Source organism: Crinia signifera, chromosome 2 (genome assembly GCF_055691185.1).
Source record: "Crinia signifera chromosome 2, ASM5569118v1, whole genome shotgun sequence".
Taxonomy (NCBI): domain Eukaryota; kingdom Metazoa; phylum Chordata; class Amphibia; order Anura; family Myobatrachidae; genus Crinia; species Crinia signifera.
Genome location: NC_139218.1, coordinates 223711040 through 223722411, shown reverse-complemented (window position 1 = coordinate 223722411; position 11372 = coordinate 223711040). Strand labels below are relative to the sequence as shown.

The 11372-nt window shown below is 41.7% G+C and overlaps 1 protein-coding gene across 3 annotated transcripts in view; it reads right to left on the bottom strand.

The window, feature by feature from the left end:
- Positions 1–9040: 9040 nt before the first annotated feature.
- The window catches only part of ZBTB8B (zinc finger and BTB domain containing 8B), a 31378-nt gene continuing 29046 nt past the window's right edge, over positions 9041–11372 (bottom strand). For all 3 annotated transcript variants that reach the window (XM_083173859.1, XM_083173862.1, XM_083173861.1), the window contains exon 5: positions 9041–11148. In XM_083173859.1, coding sequence (XP_083029985.1) covers positions 10861–11148 — 288 coding nt within the window. In that variant the 3' untranslated portion in view covers positions 9041–10860. The remainder of the gene's footprint in view (positions 11149–11372) is intronic.

Sequence of the window (11372 nt, the reverse complement as noted above, 5' to 3'; positions counted from 1 at the left end):
ATGGATTAGAAGAATGTGGTATGATGACATAGTTACATTTATGCCTCAGGCTTTCTATACATCTCTAGGTATAGACTGGAATCATAAATCAAACCATCTAGGCCCTTACTGGCTCAAGTTTCTGTATAAATATATCATGAATACACCACTGCAATCATAATCAGTGGCGTAGCTATAAATTTTGCTCCACCCTGCCAAAAAGTTTGTGGCGCTGCCCCCCCTACAGGCTCCTCTCCAGCATGTTTCCCCAGCGTGTGACATCACACGCATAACGGAGAAGCTGATGCAGGATAGAGGAGGAGAGACAAGCAGGCACTGCCGCTTCCCTTGGCTCTGACACATCCCAGGCCGCCCTAGCACGCCCATCCGCCCACCCATCCTGTACACAGTAGCCAATATCCGGCTCTGTGTACAGTCAATTGAATCAGTGGGGGAATTTGTCATCTCTGCCATGGGCCCACCCATGCTGCGGCTGACTCGCTTTGAGTGCTCAGTCAGTGCGCAGTGGCAGGCAGCAGCTTATGCTGCTGCTTGCTCCCCGAAGCATCTGCTGGGGCAGCCTTACAGTAGTTACGCCACTGATCATAATTACTATACCTTCAACCAAAACAAAAGCAATTGAAGTCTGATTTTCAGTAGTCTCCAGCATAGAAAAATAGGACCCTGATAATATTGTGTATAAGTTAAAGAGGCTTACACACGGAGCAATACCCGCAGCTGCCGATATCGACGGCCACAGGGACCTGGCGTGATGCAAGTGCATACACAATGCTGATGCCAGCGGGGGGAGAGGTGGGGGGTCCGGGAGCCATGCAGCATGGCCCACCAATATGATCCGCTCCATAGTAAAAATATCCTGTGCCCACACAGTCAATTTTTACTTGCAATACGGACCTCGTTGGGCACCGCACTGGTATCGCAAACCCCTTAACACTGAGCGATTTTTGGCTAACTACATAAATCAAGAATGAGATGAGCTTATTAGAAATTATATATGACAAAGATTTGGGGTCATTCTGTCCTTGTGGCAGAATGAGCTGAACTCTGTAGTCTTCACATGACCACAACTCTGTTAGTCTAGGGGTTAGTGGATTAGACCATCTATTCTAGGTGTTTCTGGTTATGCATTACTAATAGGCTAGAATTCAGGTCCCATCATTACCCTATTTTAAATAGCTGTTTTTCCATTTCACCTATGACAGTTATAGATGACAGTTTATTAGCTTTTAGCGATGATACTAAATTTTATTTTCTGGTGTTTGCTTTCATCTAATGTCTTGACCCTGAACCTGTGCTAAATGCCCAGACCATGTAGAGCTCCTGTCAATTTTTCTGTCACAGTTCTTGAATTTAAATTAGGTTTCAGTTAACAAAACAGTTGTATTCAGGTCTATAATTTCACTTGGTATATCAGTAGCTGTCACCACTTATGGATCCTTATTGTTAGTATAATACTGATATAGGGCCTTATTCTGGTTCACTCCTTCTGGCAAATTCCTTCTTAGCTGGACAAAACCATGTGCACTGCATGTGTAGATTACTTGTGCATAGAGAGTTAGATTTGGGTGGGGTTTTACCAGGTCCGGCTCTACCACTAGGCAGCTGCCTAGGGTGCCAGGATCTGGGGGGCGCCAACAAGTCAGAATCCTGGAATAGAGTCTGTTAACAATGCAGGTGCACAGCCAAGCTCCAGTGGAAGAGCAACGGTCACACTTGGATCCCGCTGTGAACCACACAGGTGCTGCTGTACATGCATGGGCCCCTTCAGTGCTGTAATTCCAGAGGCAAGTGACTCCGTTGCCTCTGGGAGTTACGCCCCGGGGGGAAGTAGGTTGATGTTTTGCCTAGGGTGCCAAGAAACCTTACACCGGCCCTGGGTTTTACTCCAAGGTGAGATCCATATTGCAGTGTAAAAATAAAGCAGTCAGAATTTCCCTGAACAGAAACAAAATAACTCACCCAAATCTAATTCTGTCTGCACATTTTACATCTGCCCCCCTGCAGTGCACATGGTTTTATCCATGTAAGAAGGAATTTGTCAGAAGGAGTGAACCAGAATAAGGCCCATAGAGAGAGTTCTTGCTTGAGATTTTTATTTTTAGCCTCATTCAAGATTGGTATTGATATGGAAGGTGCAGCACATAATGTAAATTTTACCCGATAAAACGGGATACAATTTATTAAAAACCACACATGTATAATTACCCGTGTACTGGGAAACATTAAACAAATATACAAAGGAGGGATGGAAGTCTGGACCTCAAAAAACAAAAGTGGTTGTGGTGGGCGTTTGGAATAAACATGAAATGGTTCCGGGCTGAACATTGGGAAACATTTGGGGAACATTAAGCATTGACCCATCAAAAATGATGATGATTGCCATTGGATCTTTAACCAGGACAACAGCAGATTAACTTTATATTGTATTGTTATTTCAATTACTTAACTAAATTTCACTGAAAATGTGATCTTTATTAGTATAGTAACTGTCAAGATATTTCTCACTCTTGTGTATCGACCACTTGACTATTAATAATGCAATGCGACTTTAACTGTTCCTGCTAGCACCGTTTATTATTTCTCTAAACTATAGTTATGCTATTGTGGCGCATATACTGTATAAATTAATTTGCCATTGGCTGACAGTCACCTGGTGCAAATGCTACTGGTTTCAGTCACGCATAGATGTGTCTGCACATATGCAAGTAAATACACTTTATCTGTGCATGCCTTATTCTACATATGTTAAAAATTCACCCAACTATAAATGAGCCTCTTGTTCTTCCATTTCTTTGAAGTCTTTGTAGAATAGCAATGCTAATCCATTGTGTTTAGTGGGGCACCTGGCAGTAAAGCATTGGGGGTTTATTCTCTTATAGTAGAAGGGGTTGATCCGGTGAACGTTGTGTCTATTGGTCACCTAATCTATCAGCTCTGAAGTCCATAAATGTTTTAGGAGCCAGCCTTCTTTTTGTTTGTAAAATGTATCCTGCTATGTGATATGGTCTTAGGGATATTTTGGGATAGGCTCTTGACCATAGTCTAGAAATAGCTGTATTCCTGTTGTTAATTAGAGATATAGGGGGTTATTCAGACATGTTGGCTAGGCTGCGTGCATTTGTAGCCTAGCAAGCAGGTAAAAACTCCCACTGCCCTGCTGAATGTCCGCCTACCCCCTCCCCCCCCCCCCCGCGCGCAGACGAATCCGCTCCCTAGCATGCGAGCAGATGCGTTTGTATACACATCTGCTCGCAAGCATCCGAAAGGGAGAAAAAGTACTGTTCCCCAAAAAAAGTCAGCCCTGGACTGACTTTTCCAGCGTACGCTTCCCGACGAATTCGGGGTGGGCACCAACATCATGTGACATCAGTGGCCGCCCCAAGCAGGCATGGGCATGCTTGCATTCACAGAGGTACACCCTGCGTTTCTATGGGTGTGCCAGCGTTTTATGGGCATGATTTTAGACACAATCACACAAAAACTACTTTCTTCCAATTGGCTAAACAAGTCCAGAAATGTCCACGTGGCCTGCTGGCAGTTGATGATGTGAGCTGATTGGCAGCTGATTGGCCAGCTGGCTGTCTACTGTCATTTTTTTTGATTGATTGACCTGTGGGCCAATCAAAATATGGGGGGCGGGGGTTTACCATGCGGGGCTATGCTCCATGTCCCAGCCCCTTGGGGAAAACAGCGAAACGAAACTATTTGTTGAAGCTTGACAGCGATGGTGAGAAACCATCTGGTTCTCCCCCATCGATGTAAAAACTATGCAACATCAGCCATAAACCATCGATGATTTATAATGTAAATGGCCATCCCTAGTCCATTGTTCAATTACTTTTTCACTGTGCATCTTTGTATTTACAAATGCATGGATTTGCTACATGTAACCATTGTGCATAAATATTTGGAAAGCTGGCCTACAGTGTATCATTTGGATTTTAGAGAATATTGGCTTAGTTGACACTCAAAGTGTATCAAACTGGAAACCACACAGGGTAAGGTGGATTGATAGAGTTTGACTGCTCACACAACTGGAGTAATTTGAGTGGCAGTTTTCAGGCAGTTTAGGTGTATAAAATTGATTGTGAGTCAACCAGTTGTATGCTGCAGCTGGATTGTAGGATGGGTTGTGACTACATTGTGTGTCCAAAAACCAACAATTCATGAGTCTGGGACTGCCGGGGAGTTGAACAATCATGATTGTAAGCAGGTCTTTCTGATGTATGGCCACCTTTACTGGGATTGCATGCAATAACTCACATGTAAAAGGACTGCATGTGATATATCACATGCAATCCTGTTGTCCAGGAAGGTCCTGGGCGGTTCAAGTGTATAGCATGCGACTTCTTCCCTCGGTGAAGTCGCACAAATGTATGGGGGCCTTTAGAATCACATGTAGTCAAGACAAGTAATTGATCTTCAGCTTATGGATGGTCTTTGTTATTGGACCAAGTTCTCTGTGGCATGCCAACATGGTTGACAGACCTGCATACATATTTAGCTCTTACACAAGTCCCCCAGGAGTTATTCTTGTTTATCTCCTTTGTCTTAAACATCTCTATAAAGTAGAACAATGTGTGTGTGTGCCATCATCAGTGTGAATTCATTATGTTACCTCACAAAATAACAGAATTTTGTGATTTGTTGTTGCAACAGGCTATACTAGTGTTTCCCAAACTGTGTGCCATGGCACCCTGGGGTGCCTTTAGACCAGGGCTGGGCAACACCGGCCCTCCAGATGTTGATGAACTACATATCCCAGCATGCCTTGTATCAGTTTCAGCATGGCCACATAGCAAAACTAATGCAAAGCATCCTGGGATGTGTAGTTTATTAACATCTGGAGGGCCGGTGTTGCCCAGCCCTGCTTTAGACCATTACAGGGGTGCCACAGGTTTGTGGTCCAGGACCAATTCAAATTAATTAGAATCAACATAATATGCAAAACCAGTGCTTCCAATCATAAAATATGTGTACAGAATAGAAACAAATCTGGTCCTCCACTACATAATTAAACCTTAAGATAGGGGTTCCCAAACTGTGAGCCGCGGCTCCCTGGGTAAAAACTTACCTGGATAAGGTCAGCAGGGACCTGGATCATTTGGAATGGACCAAACATACTTATCAATACGAGTACAATCTCAACCGAGCAGAAAGGGAGGCAATAGAAGAAATCAGAACTTGGGATGACACGGTCATCAAACCGTCAGATAAGGGCGGGAATGTGGTCCTTTGGTCCAGACAAGCATATATCGAGGAATTGGAGCGACAACTGGGTGACACCTCCTATAATAGGAGACTTACCTTTAATCCTACTCAGGACTATATGGAGATGTACACCAGAATAGTTGACTCTGTCACCTGCAAAGGTATCATTACAAAAACCCTTGGCTTCCTCCAAGTAAAAGAAGTCAGGATAACCACCCTGTACCTTCTTCCCAAAATCCACAAAAATGAGAAGACCCCCCCCCCCCCCCAGAGGACCAATTGTATCCGGGATGGGGGGCTCTACAAAAAGGCCATTCAATTTGTGGATGCCTATTTAAGAGGATACGTACTCACTTTACCCTATGTGAGGGATACTATGGAAGTCCTCAATAAATTGCAAGACATCATACTCAGTGAAGGATCATGGATCATTATCTACGACATTGAGAATCTTTACACTAGCATTCATCATCACTTTGGACTACAGGTAGTACAATATTTTCTCAGAATGATAGAGAAAATGATCTTCATAACCTGATTATTCAACTACTGAGATTTGTCTTAACAAGGAATTATTTTGTGTGCAATGAGAATTTCTACCTCCAGGTATGGGGGACTGCGATGGGGAGCACTTGTGCCCCCACGTATGCGAAGCTGTACCTGGGTTGGTGGGAGCATGAGGTTGTATACAATGAAGAGAACAAGAGATTTACCAATTACATCTTACTTTGGCTCCGTTATATAGATGACCTCCTGATTATTTGGGTAGGAGAGAAGGATCTTTTTATGGAGTTAATGGATATTCTGAGCTCCAATAATCTCAGCCTACATTTCACGTACGAGATGAGCCAAAAATAAGTTAATTCCCTCGACCTTCATATTATCATTGAGAATGATGGATCTATCTTGACCGACATGTACTGCAAGGAAACAGCGACTAATTCACTACTGCACCACAGTAGCTCACTACTGAACCACCGGTGATTAGGGGACTCCCAAAAGGAGAATTCCTCCGAACTAAATGTAATTGCTCTAACCACGATACCTACAAAACAAGTGCAGGTGACCTGAGTGATCGACTGAGAGACAGAGAGACAGAGGCTATAGCAACAGAACTATAAAAAAAGCTTACAAGGATACCCATGCATATGGAACAGATCGGTTGCTGGTGCCTTCAATGAAGAAGTAGGATAAGGAGGAAGATAAGACAGTAAGATTTATCGGTACCTTCTGCCAAGAGTGGCGAAGTATACAAAATATCCTCAACAAACACATGGGAGTTCTGAAAATGGATCATGATCTGGCTAATGTTCTTGGTGATAGAGTCCAAATCAGCTGGCGGAGAGGTAACAACCTCCAAGACATCCTTGTCATGGCCACCTGGACAAGGTAAGGAAACCCGTGACACGACGAGCAGGCTCTTCAAAGTGTGGTCCCCCAACAAGAATACACTGATAAATTTGGCCAAAAATGGCAGACCAAAGACCACATCAATTGTGATACAATTGGGGTAATCTATAATCTACAGTGCCCGTGCAAGAGAAACTACATCGGCAAGACCGATCACTCTACAGTTCTTACCTTTAATCCTTCATTGGGTTAAAAAAAAGGGGTAACAAGATTCTTAAAATCGACAGGTTTTGGGACATCAGGTCCTATGAAATGACAAAGAAATTGCGGATAGTGCATAACTTTTAAAACAGGTGAATTTAATAAAGATGTGCACTTACAATTGATCAAATGGAACAAGCATGTAAACAATAGCCCAGGGCAAACAGCAGGCAGTAGGAATGTCCAAAAGGTGATAGCAGTCCAGTTCCGGATACTGGTGAAGCCGTCCAAAAGGTCCCAAGCCTGAGGTCCCACTAAGGCAACAAAGTCACACTAAAAGGCAAAACACACCAAATGCATTTCGGATCAACTGATCCTTCTTCAGTAGCGTTACTGAAGAAGGATCAGTTGACTGCTATCACCTTTTGGACATTCCTACTGCCTGCTGTTTGCCCCGGGCTATTGTTTACATGCTTGTTTCATCTTATCAATTGTAAGTGCACATCTTTATTAAAAGTAATGCACTATCTGACATTTCTTTTTCATTTCATAGTCACCATTTGACGTTTGGAGGATGTTTTATACATATATTGGAGGAACAATCTTGGAAATTTCACACCAGTGGTGAATACCATTGGTGACTATTTCATATTAAATATATGATATCCACCATGGAGTTATTTGGGAACACCATTAGCGCTATATAACAATTTATCTTTTGTTTCTGCTAATTGTATTTGATGTGTTTGTTGAGTGTCACCTTTTAAATTGTTTATTAAGCTGCTTTTGGTTTGTTGTGCGCACTTTATCACAGAGTCATCTTGTGCTATACTATTATTCAAAGTGATTACATTATAAACAATAAATTGCTATTAAGCCATTCAGTAGCAATTCGAAGAATTCTCTGGGTTTTGCTCCAGTGCGCAGACTGGCAAACCCGGACAATTCTCAGGAGTGCCACTGCCTGCGCTCCCTCTCGCCATGCAGCGCCGCTGAGACACCACTGAAGGGTTAAAACAGCTATTAGAATACTCATGTAGTACATTTTAAACATATTTATATATATACACACACACATTTTGAATAACTTTTTTATATATATATATATATATATATATATATAATCAGTTTGTAGCAACATAACAAATAAATAAATAATTGATGACAGTGATAAGAGGATTTATTTCCCATAATATGCTGAATAATAAATATAAAATAAGGACTACATATGCATTCATAATCTTACCCTAGCAAGTACATATTTTAAAGAGGAAAACAAATATATGTATATTTATTGTGTGCCCAAATGAAAAGGAGACTTTTGCTGTAGTAACATTGAGGTGTATTCAATGCGGCCGTCGAGGGGGTTAAACGGCGGGGATTGCATAAAACAAGCGATCCTCGCTGTTTAACCCCCGCACCGGCCACTCACCCTATTCAATGCCGCAGGTAAATCCTCGCTGTCAGAGGACAGCGAGGATTCCCCCAAACAGCGAGGCTCGCGGCTAATGCAGGCAGCCCGCTGCATTTAGCCGCAAGCCTCGCTGTTTCAGCGGCCGCATACGCCGTTTCCCCTTGCTCCAAAAACGGACTGCATATGCAGGGGGGTCAGTTGAATACTGACCCTGCACGCTGTCACAGCTCGCTCCCAGCATTGAATACACCCCATTGTATCTGATCGCAGTGGGTTAATGTGTTTGCCGATAGATGGCGTGGTGTTTTTTACAGTTGCAGCGTCGCCTCAGTTTCTTCACTTCTGGAAAGTTGTTCTGTGCCGTTTAGATGCAAGATGGATTCCTCCAGATCAGTGCATTTATTGTAGGATGAAACACTGTTCATCATTTGGAAAGGAGATCCTCCACAGCAAAAATCTTGGCGGGGTTGGTGACAACGTGCTTTTGCGTCCCACCTCATAACGCTGACATCACCGGAATATCGTGCACCATGCGAGACACTGCTCTCCATACACCGCCTTCATCCTGCGATAAATGCGCTGATCTGGAGGAATCCATCATGCATCCAAAAGCGCAAAACAACTTTCCAGAAATGAAGAAACTGAGGCGAAGCCGCTCAGTACACATGCGCAACTGAGAAAAACACGCCATCTATCGGCAAACACATTAACCCACTGCGATTAGATACGACGCGGCTACATCAAGTCTCCTTTTCATTTGGGCACATCTTTTATATATAAGTAAGGTTCAGAACTGGAAATAAAATCTACATTACACTAAATGTAGTAATGAATAAGACACTGACATTTGGTCCAGTCACTTCGTGAAGGTATGGATGCTATTCTCTTTAATTACATTGTAGTCTACTTTGACATGCATTGAAGTTACCATACCAAAAAGAAACAATTCATTATTTAACACCTTATTTACATATAAAGTTACAGAATTAGCTCTTTCCCCTTAGTGTGGCACATTGATGTTAAAGTGACATACATACACAGAGGACCACAACAGAGTTGCAGAGCTTGCAAACTGTAAAGAGATCAGTACAAAATAATTCCGTGAAATATTCATTGAAGTCTAATATTTTTTTTTCCATAAAATTACTAAAAACTGCAGACCAAAAAGAAAAAAATATTTTCCACAGCCAGAATAATTAGTAACTTAAAATAATAGAAAGGTTTGTGTCAAACGTAATGCTCCACAGAGCAGTACCAAGTATATTATTACACCAAAAAAATGACAATTAGGACAACACAAACATAGAGAATCCCTTGTTCTACATAGAATACAGTCTAATTAAATCCATGCTCTCCTGTTTCTGAACAGAAAATAATATCCTGTTAAGATCAAGTATTTGGTACAAAATTGCAGATTTCATAGAAAGCATACCATGTCATAAGGGTCCATTCAGTCTAAAGATCATAGCTATTAGAAAAGGAAAATGCCTTTCCTAGATATACAGTACTAGTAAGCCCGCTCAAAGCAAATGCTTCGAAAGCTAGCCGATGCAGCTTCACTCGCTGCCAACAGATGGCAGTGTTCCTTAGCCACACGGACACTAGACATATATATAGATGATACTTTTACTGGTTTAGTGTTTTATACTCTGTGAAATCTGATTTAAAAGATAAAAAGTATCAGACAACCAAGTTCTATGTATGCATACAATTCATATTATATAGCAGGCGTGCTTGATACTACAACCGTCTTGCTGCAGTCTGATATGTGATTCACATGACTGTACTTTGTACTCTTGTGGGCCCTTTTCCTTCCATTATCGAACACTGAAATTCTAGATTCTAGTTTTACAGGAAGATGCTGTACCGGTTTCCATCTCATCATCACTAACACTATTTGCAGAATACGGTCACCCCCCATGTTATGTGTAATAGTATACAATTATGTCACATTATTAGAAGTGTTGTAACCCTTATTCCATAATTCACATGGCAGAAGATCTTTGGACATCAGTTACATAACATGAAGAAGCCTTAAAAATATTGTCAATCTCTGCAATCGTCCTTTTTAAGTAGACATGTGTGCTTCAGTACTTTACGGAAAACCGTGTTATAGGCGTAAGCAGAGAATGTTACCTTAGCTTGGATTAATATCAAATCAGATTCCTAGCTGAGGGAATGTCTAGAAATATCTAAAGATTTTAAAAAGCAACAATTTTTTTTTTGTAGCTCCGCCAATGTAAATGGTTTGGGAATTCTGAAAATACACTTTCAAGCTGAAATAAAATAAAGGAGACCAGGAAGGCAACAGAATTACGGTTCTTCTCATTGACCAATGTGGTAACCATGCTTACATATCTCAGGTACTTGTGCGATGGGCATTTCATGAGACACGGATTTAAAACTATAGAGGCCAGGTCAGCTGAAGTAAAATATAATACAAGAATTTAGTGCACAGCACTAAAATTATTAAAAAATAAAATAAAAAATAAAACCAAGTAAAGTGTATAATAGAAAATGATCCGCTACTACTGGGTTAGCAGCACAGTGCGTAGCCAAAAAGGCTTGGAAACTGCTCACCACTGAGATTCTAAGTAGTGACAGAAAGGACGGTATAACCTTTGTATCACAATGCTAATTAGATGGCCTGCATAGAGAGGTTATGGCATGACCTTGTCTGTGGGTCACATTAATACCTCTCTATGTATTTGTTCTTTATCCTCAATGTCATCTTCAGCCACATCATTCTCATCACCAGATTCAATGTAAATAGGCCAATCACTGTCACCCTCATCCTTGTCCATACTCTCAGAAGCAGCTTCTGTGTGACTTGGGTGATGAGAATCTTCATTCGTAGTAGTGACACACGTACAACTGTCACATAAGCCAAAACGCCTCAAACCAGATGATAAATTGCTGGTAAAAGTACGACGGCAACCTTTACAGATAATGGGTCGATTGGATCGATGAACCTGCAACAGAGGTGCATGATTCAGTATAATTAATGGTTACAGGGAAGCACACGAAGATCCATTATCAGTACACACGAGCATTAGGATTTAATGAAAATAAAAATGCAGCATGTTCAATTGTCTTGTGCAAGAAGTCCAACATTAACTCAGAACTTTGTTGCGTATGGTCAGTGTGTCTGCCATAAGGAACTAATTCAGACTTTCACCTGTCTACATTCTATATG